The sequence below is a fragment of the Elaeis guineensis genome, chromosome 7 (assembly GCF_000442705.2).
Source record: "Elaeis guineensis isolate ETL-2024a chromosome 7, EG11, whole genome shotgun sequence".
NCBI classification, from domain to species: domain Eukaryota; kingdom Viridiplantae; phylum Streptophyta; class Magnoliopsida; order Arecales; family Arecaceae; genus Elaeis; species Elaeis guineensis.
The window spans coordinates 33,105,279-33,129,566 of record NC_025999.2 but is presented as its reverse complement, the minus strand read 5'-3'; the positions used below and the strand labels follow the sequence as shown (position 1 = coordinate 33,129,566).

Sequence of the window (24,288 nt, the reverse complement as noted above, 5' to 3'; positions counted from 1 at the left end):
TCATTCATCCACTTGGGAGTCCATTACAAAAGATTTCTTTGTGGTACTTATTTTCGAAGTTTCCACCCTGTAACTGAGTTACGGGTTGGCTTTCTTTGGATATAGGTGAAACACCTGTTCCGTGAGTGCATGCTAATCCACAGTCGATGCTTCCTAGCCTTCTTTATTTTCTGAGTGGAAAATAAATTCTGGAGTTAAGGACCAAGTTGCACGGACATCAGTGGATTCTCAAAGAATATTCCGATGATAGAAGTCCATCAATGACACATAGTCTAAGAGCTGCATTCAACGAGCCAAAGACATGTCGGCTGCAATAAAGTATGTGGTCCACTTCGTAATTCTTTGGCTTGTTCCTCAGAACACTGAAGCATCGGATCTCCCAAAAGTTTATATTACCATATTGAATTGTAGATCAAACTGCATATTTTCGCACTTCAGTTGCTAGTCTATTGTACAAATCCCTCTTTTTGTTTCTATTTTTTTCCATCTTGAAGTTTACCTTATTCGTCAGAAAAAAAGTAAACCACAGAGTTGCTACTTACATATATTTATATAAACAGTTATATTAGATGTACCGTATCTGCAATCTCCCTCTACATGGGCGTACGACAGCCCAACAAATATAACATATCAAGCAGGTGCAAGTTCAAATTCCACATGTGATTTGATTCAGCCATGGGTACAGCTGAACCTAACATGTTGCAACCAATTGCCTCCCGATTAACCTTCCTACATACCTGTGCGTTGGACCTTACATGGCTTGGTTTTTCTGATCTCCCTATATCCAATAAACAGCAGAATATCAGCCCAGATCACAGTTGGGCGCATGTCAACGCCATTCCTGGCGTGGTGCCCATGTCCACTGGACATGGCCCAGAATCAAAAGACCGTAGAAATTCCTATCGCCAATCTCCAACAAAAAACTTGAAGGCAAACGTTACCCATCACATTTAACCAGATAACATTACCCATCACCAACTTTACAAGATAATCTTCCCCGAAAGGAACTTGAAGCACAAGATGTTTGCATTACATGCCATGCATCGCTTCCCCGACCATTCTTTCTGGCCGCACTTGCGGGTCAATTTGCTTAGTTATTGAGAACCAACCTTATATGACGATCTGATGCCTTGAAACAGCTATTGAAAGAATAGAAACCCTGATGAAAAACAAGCTGACTGATTCATCAGTTCAATTAGCCTTTTTTACAAATGGACTTGAAAGGATTGGATTTTTCCAGTTATTGTTGGGAGGAAAATTAAAAATAACACTGCAATCAATTTAGATGCAGTCAGCATGCCAAATTTAGGAATAATTTAGAAAGGGAAAAAAATTCACAAGTTGTGGAAGCACCCTCCAAAATATTTAATCTAATACAAATGATTAAAGATAATTATAGAAAAAATTATGCCGAAGTTTGAAAACTTGCATACCACCTATTCACTGTTCATGTACAGTATGAAACGGGACATTATCCATATCCATTCATGGTTCACAAAATGAGATGATACCCATGACAATACCAGTTGGCATGATGTACAATATGGAATCAAGACCTTACAGTATGACTGAGATTTTAGCCCTCAACTACATAAAGAGGTGAAAGAAAAAAAAGCGACATCTAGTATTTAACAAGTCACAAAAATGATTTTGATGAGCCTTGATAAGATACAATTAACAAGTCATTGAACGTGCAGGAAATAACTCACCAATATAGCAAAATAACTCAAAATACTGTGATTTAGCAGCGAGGCTCACCACATGAATTCCAGAATCAGCAAGACAGTGGAGCATGCCTTCCAATCTCTTAGTATATTATCAAGAAGCTCACCAAATAAGTGCCTGACACTACATTCACATGCACCATCCTTGGGGCAATACAAGAAAGACCTAATTCGCAATAGACGATTCAAGCCGAAAGTTCCAGTGGTTGGTTTATATCAATTCAGTGATTTATAGATAAACCAAGTAAAATATAGCTCAAACAGAATCATTAATCTCCACTTGCACAACCCTTGCAACCGCATTGGATGCATTCTATAACGCTTTCTTCCCTCAAGAGTTTAGGGACCCTGCAGACACAAGTGGTTGCAAAATTGTGATCTCGTGCCTGCATGCACCTAAGGCAACAAAGGCGCTCATAACCTGGCTGCACAAGCTCAAGCACCAAACCAGCCCCATTCAAGGCATTAATATCACAATTCAGATGTCACATGGTAAAGGACTCAAAAGAAAACCACAATCCACTAAACATGTATATCGGAAAGGGGTAAGTATAATTAAAAAATATACTATATAGGCAAGACAAACAGAACACTGAATCTACCAACAGAAAGCAAAAGAAGTGAACAGCATTAGTTAGCACCAAGACAGAAAATCTGCAACAGGGAAAGAAGATGATTGACCAAGTTACTAGATCCACTGACCTAATCAAATTATCTGATTAGCAAGCTTTTTATGGACCAACCCAACCCATTGATGCAGAAGTATATTGTTGTCGCATATGACACCATGTGATCCAAGGAAAACACTAACCCCTAACCATGTTAGTTGGCAGATCATGCTTATTAAGGAAGCTATAAAAAAACCAACACAAGGTTTTAAAAGCAGCATGATTTCTGGAACACTATCTCCATGCGTATCATAAGCTAAGCATAAATGGGTGGGCACCATACATCCCAAACTTGTCTGCCAAGTCCCAAGTGACTACAATTTCAGTGAATCAATGGCCTGAGTTAACTCAATTAATTTCCACAGAAGCATATAATTATCAATTTAAACCTCGAGACATGAAATTATAAATTAGAAGATCATTTGATTCGACAGAGCAAAGTAAAAAGTCATCCAAATTAAACTTTTACAATGCAAAACCTTGAAATTAACCCAAGATTCACTCCATTCTATTTGTCTCATAAAGACAAACTACTTTACAGTAGAGCCATACTTTACATCCTTCACTAGAAGTACAATACGATACTCTCTCTGCACACAAAAATACAACTCCGCACTCTAAGTCTTACCTCAAGATACAGAAAATGTTTCTAAACCCCTTTTTGAAGCATCAACCTTTCAATATACCCCAAAAGTACTCGAGATCTTTTACTAAACTAAATCAGCAGGCTTCTTTCTTTAAATATAATAAATGAGCGAGCTACACCACTTAGTAAGTAGTCAAAAACAATGTCAGGAAAATATAAAGCAATAGAAGCACTTATTAATGCTCATATAGTTTATAAACCATGTCTTATTAAAGATATTAAATAACTACATTTAAAAATGTAGCTTTAACTCTGCCTCTATTTTGTATATAGAGAGTCCCAAATCTAGATAAAGGAGGGATGCGGTAGTTTGACAACCAGCATAAAACTATAGTCACATTCTATAAACATGAATACTTATAAGAAAATTGTTGGAGCATTCCCTACTAACAGCACGTTGCAATGGGCCTCGGGTGTAGTTGAAAGTGAGCAAGGATTAACTAGGGCATTCACTAGAAGCAACATACCATATTAATGCCCGAATGTGATAGAAAGTATGCAAGGGTTCTCACATTTTAATGGACACGTATGGCCAAAGAAACTAGTCCAAAAAAATGGAATACATTTACCAACTTGACATATAGGATCATTGACAAGAAAATTAATAGAACTAATACACAAAATAAATGGAAGAAGAATTAACATAGCTTGCCTACAAGAGACCAGGTGAATAGAATAAAAAGCAAAAAAAAGCAGATAACATAGGTTATAAACTTTCGTATATTGGAAATGATTCAAAACGATCACCAAACTCGATGTGAAGCACTATGGCCACTAAGAATAGGACTAAATAGGGTTCAGAAATAAGACCCACCATATCAAGAAACCAAGTCATAAGTCAAATTTTCAAAATCCAATTTTGATAATCTCCTATTTTAAATCAGATAATTTTTTGAGAATTACGCTATGGCGTCGCAACCTTTAGGGGAGCCACGCCCCTAGTAATCAAGTCCAAATTCCTTTGTTTGGGATCCAAAATGGTGCGATCAAACCAAAAATTAACCTTTCAAATAAAATTTTGACCGGACATAGCTTCCAATCCGAGAAGATTGCAATGGAGCAATGAAGGTAGAGTTGATGTAAAAATCGAGATCTACCTCTTGAAGATTTTTAGCTTGTTCTAAATTATTTCTGCTAGACACATCTATTTTAGCTAAAAAAGTCCTACTAGAACTAAAAAAATGAATCTAACCCAATTGTGCAAAGACAGAAGTCCTTCTAAAAAGCTAGAAAAAGAAATCTAACCTAAATTGCACAACGACAGACCTCACTGTAGTAAATAGAGGTTTGGGTACATGATTTTTAAATCAATCAATTAAAGAAAAAGGGATTTAAGCCCTATCTTTAAAATATTTTTTCTTTTAATTTTCTTTTGAGAATTTCGAGTTAAGTGGATTGAAAAAAATCTTCCTTCTTCCCAATCGGATCAAGTTGGTTTCATAACACTGGTCCTCTACGTCTGTAGAGGCCTTTAATCCAGATGCACAAGCAATACAAACAATTAGAAGAAAAACTATCCATGCTTCAAGTACAATGAAAGAAGAAGATGAGTATAGCTGCAAGTTCTTCCTCGACGGATGATGACATGAAAGGATGTCTCATACAACTAGAGGAAAAGATCGCCCAACTCACCAAGATTGTCTTCAAATTAGTGATACCTTTAATGCAAGCACAAGCACTAGCAACTCCTATTGCAAAACTGTCTCTTATGTTTGGAGATGAAGATCATTCAACAAGGAGGATGAACGACCTACAAGTAAGCAAAATCTCTCTTCAAACATTTAAAATTGAAGCTCGAATCAAGATCCCCATATACAACGTAACTGTTGATGCATAAGGCTAAAAAACTGGTTAGACTAATTAGAGGCCTACTTTACTATCTATTGCCACTGAGAATGATCTAATTAGACTGCCAAGCTGGTTGATGCACTAAAGAGCTCGACAAGACGACGTTGGAACCCAAGGAGCTAGCTGGAGATCTCAACACGCCTTCAAAGATGGACGTCGATGGTCGGATCTTCACTCCAATATCGGGGTTGCATCTGAAGAACCATAGACAAGAAAAGTCCGCTTATCAGAGAGTATCCAGTAGGGGGCCGTCCAATGCCTAAGTTAGATAATCCTCAGAAAAATAAGGAGGTTGTGTAAGAGGTAGAGAGCACAAAGAGCGCAGTGAGTTCAGTTTCTAACAAACTTCACTTGATTGAACTTACCTGGAAGAACCCCTTGGAACAATTTATATATGCGAGAGTTAGAGCTCGCCACGATGGAATCTTGGGACGTGCAAGGATGGCCATTATGGATAACCTCTCGCATGTCCGAAAGATATCGCGGAGGTGTTTCTCCTACATATCTCATGGTTATTGAGATCGTTTTTTGTTGCAGACCAATTGTAACCGAGTGAGAGGAGATTTAAAGATCTCCACACACCTTCAGAACGGCCACATGGCGAAAGCTAGTTGGCCTAGGTGAAGGCTTCCTGGCAAACTCGTGGCAAGCTCTAATTGGTCCATTCTGCCATGTCGATCGTGGTCGGTTCTAAGGTATCACTTGCCCCCCACATCCAAGGCTAAGGTGACCCATCAGCTCTGACAAATGAAGTTGAAAAGCTGATGAGGACGACCAGCTGTAGCAATATGAACTCGAGCTACAAAGTTAAGCCGTGAAGCTAAAGAAGAGAAGACCAAGGCCAAGGAGGAATGGCGAGCAACCATGAAGTCCCTGCAAGAAATAAATTGATCGCGTAGAGGCTAAGATCAACCTTGCTTGGAAGGAAGGCGAGACCGAGATCACTCATCTTCAAAGTCAAGATACGAAGCGGAGGGCAAGGCCTCCCAGGCAGAGAAGAGATGTGGCCAAGCAGAAGATCAAGCCGCCCAATTTGAGGAAAGAGCTACTCAAGCTGAGGAGAGCTGCTCAAGCTGAGGAGAGAACTATTAGGCCGAGGAGAAGGTGGTACAAGCTGAAAGCAGGGCTACTCATGTCTACTCATGTCTGGGAGAGGGTCACCCTTGCCAAGAAGGTGAATCCGGCTAAAGATGCTGCTCGTCGAGCAGTCGTGGATTTTAAGGGCTCTAGAGAGTTTCACAATGAGCTAATGGAAGCTACTAGATACTCCTTCTAGAAGGGCTTCTAGTACTACAATGACAAATTTATTTTATAATTTCCAAAGGCCGACCTCAGCTTGATCACCTTGTCGAGCTCATCCTTGGACAGCGACAAGGAACACGAGGAAGGAGAGGAAGGAGGGACAAGTAAGTAGCTCGTTCGTCATGAGCATTCCTTTGTAGCCTATTTGTCACGAGCATTCCTTTGTAGCCTATTTGTCACGAGCATTTTGTAGCTCATTTGTCACAAGCATTTTATAACCCTTATAATCTTCTTTTATGAAATGAAACATATTTCCTTCTACTTTCCATATGCCTTTTTATGCCAAGTATGCTACTCGAAAGAATCTGACGTATAATGTGCTAGAATTTAACCAAATCCTTTAGATCATCTAGAACAATTTAGCAATGCAACAGGTAAGCAAGATGTAGGTCAATATTCAAACTAATGCAAGTCTGCTCAAATCAACCAATGTTCTCTATTCTATGATAGGTGTATAGGCAAGCTGAGCTAAGCTCGAGTGTGGCTTGCCCCCAAGATCACACACCCTGAGTTGTTTTTCAGTCATCATCTCACCTCAACAATGTATAGATATCATCAGGCTTGCTCATCATATAGTCCTAAGACAACTTCCAGATTCGTCACCCAGTGCGGGCTCTACTTCAAATGTCGTATTGCCTTTATGAGAGTTTCTTAGGATGATGGCTATCCAAGAGAGGAATCCACAAAAAACATCTCCTAATTAGGGATCCGAGCCATCGGAGGCTCAAAGAGCTCAGCTCGTGGCCAATGATCAAGAAGGAACAATCTGACCTAAGAAACAGACACTATAAATAGAGGAAGCTGACACTAGTAGAAAAACCAGCTTCCCTCTTCTTCTCCAACTGCTGCCATCATAAACTACTCGCCAGCTAACTGGGAGTCGAAGTGCCTAGAAGCACTCCGAGCATCCCTAAAGAAGCCATTAAGAAAGTGGCGAAGGTCGAGGGTGAGCTTGCCCTTCTCCCAAACAGCTTGGTTGCAGAGAAGGCGGCAATTGCCCGTTGAAGGGTCATAAAGATTGACGAAGAGCTCAAGACAGCTGAGTTCCAATTGGAAGAGGCAGATCTGAAGGTCTCCGATCTATTGGAGTTGCAGGCCGCTGGTCAATAGACTATAAAGGCCAAGAGGACGATCGAGCAATCAATAGAGGTGATCCTTCAACCAGATCCGAGAGGGAGGTGGCCGAGCCTTCAAATTTGGCTGCTCGATGGAGGTCTCCCCCATAAGCTCCTCGATCTTTCCAAGGAGAGGAAGCACAAGGTGGAGGTTGGACACCACTTGGATGTTATTATAGTTGGCGAGAGTCCGACCATCCTCAACCTACTTCCCAACAAGGGTGAAATCAAGGTGCAGCACTTTGTCTAATACCTGCCTTGACAAATCCACTAGTAGATTTAGGCTTTTGCTTTACTTTTTGTAAATATGCTCGAAAGCCGACCTAACACCTTTGTAATCAAAGCTGATTGATAGAAAAACTTTTTTTTCCCATATGTTTTGCTCTAATGAATGTTGTTGTTGAATAATTGATCGATTAGTCCTCTACTTGGAGCTTGGATATGCTTCCGTCGTCGAAGTAGCCTTTGGGGCTTACCCCCCCAACCTTGGTCCCAATGGTCAGCTATCAAAGGCCTTGCCCCCAGCCTCAATAGGGCTGTACGGAAGTGAGGACTTGGTGTTTGCCTCTTAAAAGCATTTGATCTCCGAGCTGTCCAATGCCTCGAGTACTGGGCTGCTACTCGATCGGCTAAAATTTCGATCTGGATTGTTCGACGCAATGGAATCAATTGGCTTGCCAGATGCTTTAGCTTGGATTGTTCCATCCTAAAAAGATTGGATGACACACTAAGCCTTCAACATAAAAGCCAAAAGTTATGCCCGATCATCCCGCCTATGTAGGTCGATTGGTCACCAGACTTCGACATGGAATTGAAAGTGCTCAGACCGTCCTTCCGATGTAGGTTGGTCGCCGAGGCTTTTCGGCACGAAGCCAGAGGTACTTGAGTCATCGAGCTTGTGGAGATTAGTTGGTTGTCGAGGCTCTTTCGTAGAAGGGCCAAAGGTGCTCGAACCATCCTGCCTATGTAAATCGATTGGTCATCAAGGCATCAGCATGAGAGCTAGGAGCAGCATTTGCCGAACTATCCTGACCAGATGATTCAGGACGTTCCAAGCCGTATCAATCGAAAATTTGGATGGTTCCAAATCGGAACACCAAACGAGGAAGAGGGAAAAAGAAAAAGAGAGAGGGGAGAGAAAGAGGGGACTACACTGCTGAAGGGCCACGGACGCTCCGCAGCTGTGTCATCCGATAGGATGTTTAGTCTAAAGAGATGGAGGAATGAGAGCACCAAAGGCACAACCGATGGAGAGACTGTCGGAGGGCACCATATGGTCGTTGTGGCCATAGGATGGTAGAAAAGCTGCGAACGAAGCCACGACCACAGACAAGGGCGACCATCCCTATTTAGTTCATCGTGTTGTTTTTTAAAATGAAGATGAATAGTGAAGCTGACAATGGATTTGTCGGCTTTACTTAAATGAAACCCCTGTTTCACGCCCGCGGAGCCCTCAGGCGGTCCTGCTATGGAGGTCAGTTAGTTGTTGAGGCTTTTCGATGCAAGGGCCAGAGGTGCTCAAGCCATCTCACCTGTGGAGGTTGGTTGGTCGCTGAGGCTTTTCGGTGTGAGGGCCAATACTCCGACCATCTCGCTTATGAAGGTTGGTTAGTTGCCAAGGCTCTTCAGCACAAGGGCTGGAGGTACTCAGGCCATCCCCTCTTGGAGGTTGGTTAGTCATCGAGGCTCTTGGTATGAGGGCCGGCATGTCGGGGTGTTAAATAGCTCGCCCATCAATCGAAGATGTTGCCTCTACAAAGCCGTTAGAGGGCTCGTCGGATATGCTGCACTAGAGAGCGTCTGTCGATAGTCATCGTGCAACAACCCGACCTTTGATTGGCCTGAGAGCCATGTACCTTACCTGAAACACTCAAATAAAATTCTTCTAAAAAGAAAAAAGTTTCATTAAGGAATCGAGTTTATACAAATGTGATCGTACATTACTAATAATAAGATCGGAGATTTACTGAATTCCATATCTAAGGGATAGATATTCCATTCAGATGCTCCAAGCAGTAAGTTTCGGGGCATACAATCTTGGAACCTTGCCAATTGGGCATGAGCTTACCACATTCCGTCTGCTGGGCCACTTCAATTATTCTGAACACTAGATTTCTAAGCCGAAAAAATTTAACTTTCACGAGGAAATTGTAATACTGAGCTACTTATTATTGGTATGATGCCATCCGAATTCAAGCACATTCCCTTATTTCTTCCAGAAGATCCAAGTTGGCTCGAAGATCCTCAAGTTCTTCTACTAGTGTTAAATCCTCCTACAAAGAATTGGAGGATGAGTACATCTTACATCACCTCAGGCTCTGTGGATGAGAGTGATGGTTATAGGGCACCTTTCTCGAACTCTAGGGTCAAGGACGGTGGCGGTGAGAAGCTCGCTCTAGGCTTTAGTGAGGAGATCGACGACCATAGGGAGCTCTCCTGAAGCTAATGACAGCTCCACTAGAAACTTTGTGGAGGAAATTGATGGCTCGAACGCACCAAGACTTAATGATCGCTTAGCACATGAGCCTCCTCCTGCTGCTACGATTGTTGCTAAGTGGCAGATTATTGCAAGTTCTGGACAACCGTAGTCAGTGTCTGAACCTACTATAGAAGCACCTGAAAATATTCAATAGTGACCATTGGAGCAAATTGCACCTCCGGTGGAGGCAAAGCCCTCCAAAGACTCTGTATAGAGCCACCGAGCTCTAGTGATGCATCTAGATGGCCGATGGATGGAACCGCTTGTACTTTGCGTGATTTCATAGCTGTCATAAAGTAGAACCTCCAATGATGGGATCAAGCCCCCTCCTATAGCGCCAATTTGTTGCCAATGAGAATTGGTCTAACTAGGCCATCGAGCTAGCTAGTGCATAGGAGAGCTTAAGAAGACTGCTAGAATCCAAGAAGCTAACTAGAGATCTCGACATGGCTTTGAAGATGGATGTCGGTTGGCAAGATTTTCACTCTAATGCCGAGGTCGGTCCTGAAAAAACCACAAAAAAGGAAAGTTCGCTTGCTAAAGAGTGCAAGAGAAACCAGGAGGTTTTGAGTAAAAGGCACAGAACATATTAGTGAGTTTAGTCTCTGATGAACTTCACTTGATAGGACTGACTTGGAAGATCCTCCTGAAGTGGTTTACCTAGAGAATCCTCCTAAAGTGGTCTATATAAGCAAAGAGCCGGAGCCCACCATGATGAAATCTTAAGATGTACAAGGGTGGCCATTGTGGATAACCACTCACACATCCAAAAGATATCGCGGGGGTGATTCTCCCGCATATGTCACAATCATAAGAGCATTTCAATATTATGGCCTTCTATAATTGAGTAGGGAGAGATTCGAACATCCCAACACACCTTCAGACCGGCCATGTAGAGAGAATTAGTTGGTCAAGGTGAAGGCTTCATAATAGGCTCATGACGAGCTCTGATTGCTCTGTTCTATCATATCAGTCGTGATCGATTCTGAGGTGTATCACTATCTATAAATACTCTAGTGTTAAAAAGATAGCTTTTGCCCACCTCAAGCTTTCTAGCCATGCTCATACTTGGTGAAATTCATGTGAGGAATAACATTTCCCATCTGATGTGGAGCAAATTCAAGGGCCTAATCAAAAAACAGTTCTATCTAATCAAGCATGAGGATCATTGGATCGAGTGGTAGTACTTTCGGTGAAAGTATTATCAATCCATCCAGAATACACTACCAAGTTCCACAAGCAAGCAATCTTCCTCGAAATCTCCATCAACGATCATATAGTTTTCATGGAAGCTTCACCCCGAATTAAAGCCAAGGTGGAAGAAACCAAAAGATGATTCCAAGAAGCAAAGGCATTCTTAGTACTATAGAGATTGAAATTTAGCTCGAGCTCAAACAAGTAGACTCCAAATTAAGCTTGATAGTAAAGAAACTCGAGATAGCAACTAAGGCGCATCTAGAGGCTGGAGACACTTCCATTTGCAGATTGAAGTGAAGTAGAGCATCATTAAGGCTATTTTAGATCTTGAAAATCAAAAAAACCTCATCTCTAAATAGGGTTGCAGACCAAATCTCATCCACATCCTTACCCTCTTAGTTGGATTCAAAAAAATATTGAGTTGAAGATCACCAAATAGCGCATCTTTAAGTTTGCCATCGCTAAAAGCTATATTGACAAGGTAACTTGTGAACTAGTTTCTTTGGATATTTGCCACGTTATCCTTTGGAGCTCATACCATTGAGATAGAGATGCAATCTTCTACAAACGGCGGAGGAAGTATCGTCTTGTAAAAGACAAGGAAGAGTTCATGATCAACACCTCCAGGATATAAGGAAACATAAACCTTACAACTGCTAGCCAGGCAAAGTGACTAGTTAGTGCCTACAACAAGTTCGTAATGATGGTACGATGAGCCAATACCACTCATTAGAGAGCAAGCTCTTGTCCCTGAGTTCCATCAATCAATCAAGATCAAAATTGAGTCATCATAGTCGTTGTCAAAAAGGATAGTAAAGAGCATTCCTACCACGAAGTCCAGATGCGAGAGCAGACCAAGCGGTCCGCTGAGGCCTAGGAGAAAAGGAGCGATGCCAGAAACCATCTTCAAGCAAAACAAGATGGTTCAACCATAAGTCGGGAAGCCGACGTTTTCCTCACCTTTAGTTCTGACTTAGCAAGACCTAAATTCCCTAAACAGGAAAAGAGATAATCTAGGAAGATCATCAAACTCAATGTGGACCACTTTAGCCACTACGGACCGAGTTGAATAAGATCCAGAAGTAAGATCCATCATATTGGGAAGCCCAATCATAAGTCAAATTTTCGAAAGCCATAACTTGATCATATGATGTCTGATTTTGATAATCTTTTTTTATAAATCAAGCAATTTTTGGGATCTACCCATCACGTTGTGCCTCTCACAATCAGACCCAAATTCCTTCATTTGGGGTCCAAAATAGAACGATTAAATCAAAAAAAAATTCTTTCACATAAGATTTTGATCGGACATAGCTTCCAATCCGAGAAGAGTCCAACGAAACGATAGAAGATGGAGTTAATGTAGAAGTCAAGATCTACTTCATAAAAATTTTTAGCTATATCTAAATTATTTCTACTAAACATCTATTTTTGATAAAAGAGTCCTCTAAAAAAAAAAGAATCCAACCTAACTGTGTGAGGGTGGAAGTCCTAGAAGTTAGGAAGAGATATCCCATCCAAATTATGCAAAGACAAACCTTGCTATATAAATAAAGGCAGTGTATCTCATTTTTAAATCAATCAATAAAACAAAAAAAAAGAGACATAAGCCCTCCTTTCGAAATTCATCTCTCTTTTCTTACTTTTCTTTTGAGAGGTTCGAGTTAAACGGATTGAAGAAAATCTTCCTTATCCCCAATTTGATCAAAAAAAGATTGGAACAAAAATGAATCAAAAATTATTGTAATAAGAGTTTATAAGATCACGTTCTAAATATTAAGAGGGTAGGAGATAAAATAATCTTAATAAACTTAGTGTTAGAAGATGAGTATGTTAATATCATCAGTACTTATGCTTCTCAAGTAGGATAATACTCTAAAGCAATACTTTTGAAAGAGTGCATGGATGCTACAATTTCGAAGATAGAAACGAGGTAGAAAATGCCACTTAAGAGTTCAAGATGGCATATTACTTAGTATTAGCTAATACATGCTTTAAAAGGACTCTAACTTGATAACTTTTAAAAGAAGGCATGATACTAGTTAAAGATTTCTTCTTTGCAAGAAAGAATGATCGAGATTTATGTAAAGGTTGTAAAGTTATAATGGGCACGAGTTTAACTAGCCAACATAAACTTATTAGTTTTGGATGTGTATCAAGGAATGAAAGAGAAGAACTAAAGAAAATAGGAACCCAATGATCTAATAGTGGTATTTATAATGAGAGAAATAAATGACTTTCAAGGATAGAATGTTGAAAAAAGAAAATGAAGTCTAGATGGGAAAATCAATACCATGTAAGAAGAGATGGCTAATAATATTAGAAAAGTGGCTACAGAGATATTAGGAAAATCAAAGACAAAAAGAATCATTCAATAAAGAAACTTGGCAATGAAATCTGAAAGAGAGTGCTATAGAAGATTATCTAAACATACGAATAGAGAAGCACATTGAAGCGATAAAATGGCTAAGAAGTTTAGAAAATGATACAAGAGGCTAAATCAAAGATCACAAGTTAGAAACTAATGATGGGGAGAAAAATATAACAATTGCAAAATTAAGAGAAAAGAAACCTCAAAACTTGACATCAGGTCAAGAGACTACTTAGAACTTTATAGTTTAAGTTGTACTGCAACTCAAGCCACATTGCAACTTAAGTTGCAATAGTTGACTTAGAAGAAAACTATACATTTGTATTTGGAGGCTTTGAGAAAAAGAGGGACGTCTCTAATAAACATTTCACCAATTATCTTGCAAGCAGATGCTAGTTCAGAGCACTCTACATACATGGAGATTGGTGTTCTAGACAAAGAGATCGGCATCGAAGCTGCAGGTGGTGAGGGTATAGGCATGGACCTAGATGCCCATGGAGAGGAAGTGGATGGAGGTGCAAGCCTTGAGGAGGACAGAAAAGATGGAGAGGTAGAGCAGGGGGGCTAGAAGCAGCGAATAGAGACATATAGGCTGAGGGGGTCAACAACAATGGTGATGGAGGCAGAGTGGATGAGAGGGTAAAGGAAGAGAAAAGTTTTTTTCCATTTCAATTAAGATTCCTACTCGAGGGGTAGCAACTCGTTAAGTGCCCACTTCAATCGCAAGTCGACCTATAACAAGATAGGCTTGAGTTGTAGCCCAATAGACAACACAACTTACTATGTAATTTGAGTTGCGAGCATCCAAACAAGCAGATTGGACTGCAACTGTAACTTGAGCTACATGAGGCTCCACTTATGGGACACCAAACAGCCCATAAAAGCATCAAAGTTGAAAATCAAGGTCATGGTTAAGTAAGATGAGATCAAAAAAAAATGGAGGGATTATTTTGATAAGCTATTCAATGAAAGTCATGTAAACGATTTAAGATACCTTCATAAGTCTGTTTAAGATACAAATGTTCAGTATAAACATAGAATTAGAGTATTTGAAGTAAAGGAAGCTATGGAAAGTAGAAAATTTGAAAGGTGATTGAATCCAATGAAATCTTATGGAGGCTGGGAAGTGCCTAGGTCATGTGGGAATAACTTGGTCCACTAATTTGTTTAATAAGATCTTGATGACAGAAGATGCCTAATTAATGGAGGAAGAGTACTACAATATGATTTATAAGAATAAAGGCAATATTCAGAATTACTCCAACTACCGTGGTATTAAATTGATGAGCCAAACTATAAAACTTTAGAAGAGAATGATTAAGTACGGATTGAGGTGCGACAAGAATATCAAAGAACTAATTTGATGTTACGCCAGGAAGGTCAACTATAGAAGCTATTTCTCTCCTTTGGAGGTTAATAACAAAATACAGAGAAAAGAGACAAGATCTTCATATGGTTTTTATTGATTTAGAGAGCATATGATAAGATTCCTAGAGAAATATTATGGTGGGCATTAGAAAAGAAAGAAGCATCCATAGTTATACTAATATGATTAAGGACATGTATAATGGAATGGTTATGAGTATGAGAACTACTGAACCAAGGATCTGCTGTAAGTCTTTACTTTTTTGCACCAATTCACCTATTAAATATATTTAGGATGATATTCATTGGTGTATGCTACTTGCGAATAATACAATCTTAGAACTAAGGCTGGAGTTAATCATAAGTTGAAATTATGGATGAGTGTATTAGAATTTAAGAATTTCAAGTTAAGTAGAACCAAAATAGAATATATGAGATATAATTTTAGTAAAATTAGAAATAAAGATGAATGTAAAGTAAAAATTGAGGATCGTGAACATTTTAAGAATTATAATTTTCAATAATTAGGATCAATTATTTATAAGAATGAGGAGAGTGAAGATGTCATCCATAGGAATAAGCAAGATACATAGAATGGAGAAGTGCAACCAGAATATGATATAACCATAGAATACTTGCCAAGTTGAAGGAAAAATTTTATAGGATAACCGTACAACCAAACATATTTTATGGTTCAAAATGTTAGGCAGTTAGAGAACATGTGCACAAGAAAAGAATGGTAGAAATGAGAATGTTATGATGAATATATGGTACTACAAGAAAAGATAAAATAGGAAATGAAGTCATTCCTTAAAAGAAAGAGGTAGCACCAACCAAGGTTTTAAATCCTATGAAATGGTGTTCTGGTTTCTTCATAGAACGAGATGCCCCACTATCCCGTCTCATCTCAACAACAGTCCTGATAATGCATCCTGATAGATATCCTCCATCTTTCTCTTCTTCTCTCCTTTCTTTCTTTCTTTTTCTCTTTCTTTTCCTCTACCTTCCTTTCTTTCCTTTCTTTTCCTTTCCTTTTCTTCTCCCTTAATTTCTCTTTTTCATTTTTCATCTTCTTTTCTTTCTTTTTTTCCTTTTCTTCATCTTTCCTTACTTTCCTTATCTCTTTTTCTTCTTCTCTCCCCGTGTGGATGGGTTTCTGAGTCCCGAACCCATCCCGATCCTATGTTCTTATAGGAATGGAATGGGATGGGACGGCCGAGATGCAAAACCTTGATACCAACTGAGAACACATTGAAAAGACTATTTAAATGGTTGGGATATGTACCACATCAGCCAAGAGATGCACCAATAAAAAAGAGTGATTTGATATATGCAGAAGGAGAGAAGGGTAGAGATAGACTAAAAATCAAATGGGATGTAGTAAGAAAGGATTTGATATCACTAACTCTTTCAAAAAAAAAATATGATCCTACATCAAGGTTTGCCATACAAGTTGGTACCATATTATACCAGGCACACCATACTATACAAGTACCAAATCGATACACCATCTCTACCGTATAGACACTTGATACCCCTCACTGTCTCATACCATACTGCATACCAACACTTTAATACAAAGATACAGGTATGGGATCTTATACCAAGACGGCGAACATTGCCCTAAATAGAGCATCATGGAGAAAAAGGATTCATGCAACCAATCCAAACTAGTTCGAGATTTAGGGTTAGTTGAGTGTAAATGTAACTTTGCTTTGAAACACTAGAATGTTTGAAACAATCAGTATCATTAGGATACATGCTTTTTTGCAAAATTCTTTAAAATACTCACTTGAGAACACTGAAACACACTTAGGAACACTTGAATGAACAAGAATACACTGGGAAGCACTTAAATTCACTAAACACTAAAAAACTCATGCCAATTATTTTCAATATTAACCAGTCAGTAACCAACTATTATACTCACAAGAATTCATTGATGCCAACTATTATACTCACTAGCTAGGTTTATTGTATCATATCCATACTAAGAACATGAAGACCAACAACTTACCTCCTATTGGCCAAGGTCATTGCATCATGTAACAGAACACTAAGACCAACTTATCCCTTGCTGACCAGGGTCATTGCATTGTCTTTATAAGATCATGAAGGCCAATAGCTTACGCTCCTGTTGGCTAAGGTCATTATTTCGTGTCTCTATTGGGAACACAAAGGCCAACAACTTACTCTTCCTGGCCAACAACTTACTCTTCCTGGCCAACGTCACCAATCACAATATGACCGACCAGAAGTTCTCATTTCAATTCACAATAAATGAAACATTCCACAGTCAGGCAATATCATGATTAATGAACATTCCGAATGACTAGAGTCAAAAGCAATCTCTTTGATACAATGACATAAATTCAAATCATGATGACACTTAAACACAGATCCCAAAAAGTTACTCAAAACACATTGTTCAAAATTCACTTGTCACTGCATATTAAAGGTTAGAAAATTATGTAAACTTTGGTCATTTACATATAACATGTATATATAGCATAAAAATATTCATATGCCAAAATTAGAATCCATAAGTTGTCTTTGCTTCACTTAGCAACAAGGATGCTGGACCAGCCATAAATATTAATGGGTAGAAAATAAAATTCTAAATCCATATAAAATCCATCAATTATTTGCTAAAACAAGGATAGTCAACTGTGTAGGCACACTTATTCTACAAGATATGTTAAAATCTTCATACTGTAATTCCTTTTCTTCTAGCTTGCTTTCACTCTTTATTTCCTTTCTTCACTATCTACCTCCAATAAGTGGCTGAGATTTCTAGAGTTGCAATACAGTAGAAAGAGAGCAGGACCCTCCTATTTATAGATGGCTTCTAGTCATGAGGCATCCAGACACCATAACTTTGTAGCTAGGTGTCGACTCTGTGTTCAATTTGGTGGGTGAATTTCTAGCATGAGGTGGTTTACCATGAGGTGTAACAAGCAAAAGGTCCTAGCTAAAAGGAAATTAGCATGAGGTGGCAGTTCCTAATAAGAGGTAGCAGTACAAGCACGAGGTGGAACAAGTAGGAGGTGACAGCTTAATGTAAAACAACCTGAGATGCCAACCTAATAATGCAGTGGCAACATAAGCATGCGGTGACACAAGTATCAGATAAATGCAAATTGGAAAGCATGAGCTAGGTAAGCATGATGTTGCATGAGCATTTTCAGTTGCTTAAAGAAAGAATGAGATGGGGGCTGACTAAAAAGAATGAGGTAGCCATAATTCTCTAGCATTTCAATTTAGCACCTGAAGATTTGTTGTTCCATCTTAGAGTCTTGTTTGTCATTTTATGAGTCCTTACTAATATAATTCCCATACAAAGGATTCACTTCCATGGTAATCCTATTTATGCATCATTAGTTGGTATTAATATACTTAGCTCACACACAAATGATTACATAATAGGAACTAATATTTTGGGGTATTACACTATGTATATTAACATAAAAAATTAATCACCATAAATATTTTCAAAACAATCAAATACTGGAGGTGGCAAAGAAAGTAGCAGCAGCAACAGAAGACGAACCTTTTTCCATTTTGCAATTAGATTGTGATCTGCATAGCCCTGGTCCAAGCAGAACTCATACAGCTCCTTCGATATCTCCTTCCTCCGATGGTAGAGATCATATATGTAACGGCTCTTTTGATGTGCAATTTTAAAGATAGGCCAAAGTGATTCACACTTTCTCTTTCCATTATGTGGATCATTTTCAGCTGCTCATTATTAAAACTTTCTTATCAGCCGGGCAACTGCAATTTGCAAAATCACAAAGAACTAATAGAACAAAAATGCATGCACAAAATTACCAAAATCACCAACCTTCCCTCATCTTTGCCTCTAGTTCATGAAGTGTGGGCTCAATAAGCTCCCATCCCTCAGGATATTTGACACGGCTTGTCTTTATCTTAGGCATCCTTCAAGGACAATTTTCAACACCAACTCCCTACCTTTGTACAGAAATATAGCAGAAATAAAGCCATGCAAGACATGTTCAAATTGATAGGATTCTTTTAATTCTTAAAATCCCAGTAAATACTTGACAAAGAAAACAAGAACTTGCATCAGTATATATTGTAAGGTCTATTTTTTCCTTTCAATGAGCAGATTGAATGTATAAAATTTATTTACAGCTTATCCACATATCTTATCAAAGAGAACACAAATCTCAAAATTAACCTTCTGATATTTGTAATAACAGAAAAGTTTATAGACTTGCAGGATGGAAGCAAAAGAAATGGATGTTTCTCTCATTTATTGCAATGCAATCAACACCTTGTCCCTAATTTAATATGAACAACGTCCAGAGGCATACTAGAACATACCACAAAAAATTAATCTAGTATGTATCACTCCTAGAGCATATATCTGAAACCAAAGAAAGCACTGACATGAGTAATATAAAATTAGTTAGTATAGAGCACTAATGATGGCCTAAATGATCATATGTGAATGAAATTTTGCACCTTATGCATATCAATGACATATCAAATGGATGTTACTGTTAGATTAAAAGTTTTAGAACCTTTGAAATCAAATTTTAGGTGACTACCTTCCAAATTCTGAATGCCCAAACCTGCCATCTGTATTTTTAGTTGGACCTTTGATTATTTCAATTTCAAACAAGACTCAGACATTTGAAGTTTCCAATGGCAAGAGACTGCCATTTGAACTAGCAACACAATTTGCCCAAAACAATGCTTGCCTCAATATTCAACTGCACAATTAAGTGACCCAACTTCGGATGGGACATCCTCTTTTTCTGAAGGCTTTAACAACAAGGTCCTACCATCCAATTTCTGAAGTCTTTCAAAACCGTCAGTCCTTTCTTCTTCCTTCTTTTCTTTCAATCCATGGATGACTAAGGCTGAGGTCTTTCTCCTTTTCTTTCTTCTTCCACCCAACAATGAGAATGGATGGCAAGGAGCACAATGGTGGGATGATGCCTGATACGGTGATATGCATCAAGGGGATGCTGGCCACAATGGTGTCAAGGTAGTGCCTGAGGCATTAGCCATGACCATGATTAGCACAGTCAATGGCTTCCACATTGCAAGGGTTTAAGTAAACTAGTTATTAGAATTTTAAAAAAAGTTGAACTTGAGCTTTCACCATGAGCCACAGAAAGATCTTCATCACTCTTTTTCACCCTCTTAAGCATGTGTCAAAGTACAATGACAAAACTTTGTTCTAATATATTTAGATAAACCAAACCTTTGGCCTAATATTCAAGTATAGTTGTCCCGGTGAATCCTTCATGGATCATTAGTCCAAAAACATGCTATATCCAAACACACAGACATAGGTTAACAATGACCAAGGCATCATCATGTACTTGGGAATATAAGGACTTAGATGATAGAATTTATTTTCAATTTTAGATATTAGTTTCTATTTCAACATATTTTTATATTATTTTTTATAGAATTATTTTCCAAGGTTTTCTAGAATCCTATTGTTAGTCAAAGTCAAGTCCAATTAGTCCATGTGTTGTAGGTATGTAGCTGGCTATTTAAGAAGCTCTGTTTTAGAAAGGTCTTAGCTGGCTGATTTGACTTTATCTCTTTTTCTCTTTAAAATAGAGTCCTACTTAGGATAAGTAACAACATAGTGAGTCTACATAAAAGGTCATTAACCAGGTGGTCTTGGAATTGCATGCAAAAGAAATTTGAAAGAAAGAAAGCCCACATGCATCCCTTTTCCCCTTCTCCACTTCCTCTCCCTTCTATTTCTCCTATTCTTCTCTCCACTGGAACTCATATCAAAAAGCAGAGATTTCATTCAGATTATTCCAGACCTGAAACAAATCAACCATCTTTACTATTGTGAAGCATTTGTTCATCGACAGGGCAACATCAAATCACAGCTAGTCACTGAATGTGTAGCATATATTTCACCAACAATTTCAGCAAAGTGTCAGTTTCAATTTGGGCTTTCAAGATAGGACATCAAAATCAACTAGACTCAAATAAAAGTAAAGAAACTTAACCAAGCTTTAAAAATATAGTCATCCATTTTTGAACCCACTCATGATTAAATCTAAGTGGCATATAGGCATATGCAAAACAAGCCACCTAAAAAGAATTAATTGACAAATATTTCGTAACGGAAAGGTCTAGGACACATTTCATGAAATTCAGAATGCACAAATTTTGGAAAATATCCAACAAAAAAAATGTTCCAAACAGCTAATGATTTTGAAACCCTAGTTATAGGTTTGACAAGCAAAATCCAGCAATACCGTGTGGAGATTCCAAGTTCTAGAAGAATAAGATTGGGATAAATAAATGATCGTGTTACAACAAGTGGTATACTAGTTACATTAGCATGAAATTAAATGTTGACATATTTTCCACCAAACATATGAATAGAAACAAGTGATGACAGGATATTAGATATTTGACATTCATCATGGACAACACTGGGATATGTTTCAGACAACCCAGAAAATCTAACCTTGTCTAATAGATACAAATTATCTAATACCATATAAAAAGTCTCTGCTTTGTTGCTTCTTAAATTAGTAAAACTCATGATAAAATCTGCTCCAAAAGCTCAAGCTTTTGGGCTGTCAGTCTATGACAAGTGGTATCAAGGCCAAGCCCATTGTATGCCACAACCTTCATTAGTTGTGTGGGCCCCTCACTGGGAGATGCTAGGGTTGACAAGGATCCAGTAGGATCGAGTAGGACCTGGGCTATGAGTAAGCCCCCCTCTCCTGAGTAGGAGCCAACGATGACGAGGGTGTCACAAGACTGGGTGGGAAAGAGTGTCACAATCCTAGATTGACAAATAAAGAGGGATGCCATAGGGGTTTATTAGCCTGAGATAGTCCTCCTCTCAACAGTTTAAGCTTTTGGAGCAGATTTTATCAATTCCTATGAATAGTGCTTCTAGAGTTCCTCAATAAAGTCTGATTCCTATTGAATAAGATAAAATCTTCATTGATGCAAACACACACAGGACTATACAGCCATGTGATTCCACTAGCCATTTGACAAGTTGCTGAAAAGAAAATGTCAAGAAAGTAACCTATACTTCCAAAAAAAAGTTTCATAAGAGTGCTAATCTAATATAAAAAGAAGCTAAAAGGAGAAAATGTCTAGAGAGAAAGCAAGCTAAAATACTGAACTAAGGACCTGCTTGGCATTGTTGCTGTTTTTGTGTTTTTGGTTTTCTACAAATTACAGTAACAGAAGATGGATATTAAAGCATTCCTTGCTTCGATTTCCACTCTTTTATAAAAGCAATAAAACTTTGCTACCAAAAGCTCTAAAAATTTCGTCAACAACTTCAAAGCATGTTCTTCAGTCTTTCATTTTTCTTCTTGGGTTACTCAAAACAGAAAACAGAAAATAGAAGCACTACCCAACGGGGCCTCAAAAAACTGGGGAAAGAGAAAGCAAATAAGATCCAGAATTTTACATGCATATAGAAGCAGTCAGCGTAAAAAGCAAAAATCACCCTCCTAGTTATTCTACCTAAGAAAATTTCTTCCGATCCTACGAAAATGACCCCTGACGCCTAAAGTGCTCCAAATTAATCTCCAAAATCTCCGACTAAAAAATCATCAAAACCAATAAAACCACACGCAATCAAAATAAGAAAGTAGTGCCAATTTCCTGGCTTTTTAATTTGCACTGCGACGAATGATCTAGAAACCAGATAATACGGCCTGACTTTAGGGCTTCAGGTAATTCCCTTTCTTTAAGATGGCCAGAACTAAGGTCCGTCAAGAGGAGAACAAGAGAAGGGTAGAAGAAGAACCTCTGGTACTGGTGGCCGCCGGTGGGAAAGCAGGGGCGGCTAGCCGGAAGCCCAACGTCGGAGGCGTTGAGGCGCCCAGCGAGATGGCGAGAAAGGTTCTCGATGGACCACCCTTCCGTGCGCCTCAACTGGAACGCGAGCCTTGCCTTCGGTTTCCGCCTCAGAGTAGGGTACCTTGGAAATTTAAACATTGGACCAACCCGTGTCCGGTGGCCAACTTTGTTGAGCCCGCCGAAGCCTAGAAACTTCGGACCAGGTGATCCGGAGATTGCCCTGCCAGTCGCTGACACGCGCCCTTTTGCCCATTCGAGTCCTACGTGATATAACCGAATCCTTTATCAAAATAATTTTTTTAAAAAAAATTATTTATAAAAATAATATAATTTTTAATTTATTTATCAAATTAATATAAATCCTATAAAATACCATTCTAAATAATATTTTATAGTATCCACGTCACCATTTTTTTTCCACATAGACGATGAATAAAAAAAAAAAAATTAAACTCATCATTCCAAATGATATTTTTGAAAACACCATTTCAAATGACAAATTTAATTATTTATTTTTCAAAAAATAATAAAAAAATTATAATTTTAAATTTTTAAAAAAATAAAAATTTTGATTTTGATTCACATAAAAAACATCATTTCAAATTAGTATCCCCATTTTCAAATTATTTTTTTAAAAAATATCTAAAAAAAATATTATAAAAAAATAAAAAATATTATAAAAAAAATTATAAATTATAAAAATTATAAATCTAAATTTTAAAAAAATAATAATTTTAATTTTAATTCAAATAAAAATTATCATTTCAAATTATAATCCTCTTTTAAAATTATTTTTTTAAAAAAATATTCTAAAAAATATCTTAAAAAATTAAAAAAATAAAAAATACCATAAAAAAGAAAAAAATAAAAATTATAATTTTGAATTTAAAAAAATAAAAATTTTGATTTTAATTCAAATAAAAAATATCATTTTAAATTACTTTCCCCATTTCAAATTAATTTTTTTAAAAAAATATCCCAAAAAATATCTTAAAAATTTAAATAAATAAAAAATATCATAAAAAATAAAAAAAATTATAATTATAATTTTGAATTAAAAAAATAAAAATTTTAATTTTAATTCAAATAAAAAATATAATTTCAAATTACTTTCTCCATTTCAAATTAATTTTTTTAAAAAAAATATCTCAAAAAAAATATCTTAAAAAATTAAAAATATAAAAATATCATAAAAAATGATTTAAAATTTTTATTTTTAAAAAAAATTTAAAATTATAATTTTTATTTTTTTTATTTTTTTTAAAAAATAAATAATTAAACTCGTTATTTGAAATGGCATTTTCGAAAACGTCATTTGAAATAACGAGTTTTTTTTTTTGTCGTTCATGTAGAAAAGAGTGGTGATGTGGACACTATAAAATGCCATTTGGAATGGTATTTTATAGGATTTGTATTTATTTGATAAATAAATTAAAAATTATATTATTTTTGTAAATAATTTTTTTTTAATTATTTGGATAAATGACTCTGATATAACCCAAGTAATTACGGTATTACAAATGGTGTTCTATGTTATTGTGAATAATAGAAATATTTTCTGCCAAATGTGTGATGTCCGAGGATTAGTAGCGGCTCATGTATCAATCCATTATGGATAAATCCCAATTATCTGCAAAGTGAATTTGATGCAAATCAGTATGAAATTTTACAGTTTCATATTTGTAGAGCTTGGATATCAAGATTCAAACTCTTAACTAAATTGGTTGCATA

The 24,288-nt window shown here is 37.5% G+C and overlaps 1 protein-coding gene across 2 annotated transcripts; it reads right to left on the bottom strand.

Moving 5' to 3' along the window:
- Positions 1 to 1,405: 1,405 nt before the first annotated feature.
- On the bottom strand, positions 1,406 to 22,680 carry LOC105035092 (protein BUD31 homolog 2). Of its 2 annotated transcripts, none has more exons than XM_010910502.4 (4): positions 22,505 to 22,680; positions 18,560 to 18,687; positions 18,266 to 18,453; positions 1,406 to 2,149 (listed from the first exon to the last, which is right to left on the bottom strand). In XM_010910502.4, exons 2-4 carry the CDS (start codon positions 18,651 to 18,653, stop codon positions 1,994 to 1,996), a joined length of 438 nt encoding a protein of 145 aa, XP_010908804.1. In that variant the 5' UTR covers positions 18,654 to 18,687; positions 22,505 to 22,680; the 3' UTR covers positions 1,406 to 1,993. The 2 variants fall into 2 exon arrangements, with proteins under 2 accessions (XP_010908804.1, XP_010908805.1); XM_010910503.4 differs by having other exon boundaries at positions 18,560 to 18,683.
- Positions 22,681 to 24,288: the final 1,608 nt, after the last annotated feature.

Excerpts from the sequence above, each read along its gene's own strand:
- LOC105035092 (XM_010910502.4), bottom strand. The coding sequence starts at position 18,653 with ATGCCTAAGATAAAGACAAGCCGTGTCAAATATCCTGAGGGATGGGAG. Across the intron at positions 18,454-18,559 it reads AGAGGCAAAGATGAGGGAAG|CTGAAAATGATCCACATAAT; the intron begins GTTGGTGATTTT and ends AATAATGAGCAG. Across the intron at positions 2,150-18,265 it reads TAATTGCAAAATGGAAAAAG|CCAGGTTATGAGCGCCTTTG; the intron begins GTTCGTCTTCTG and ends GAGCTTGTGCAG.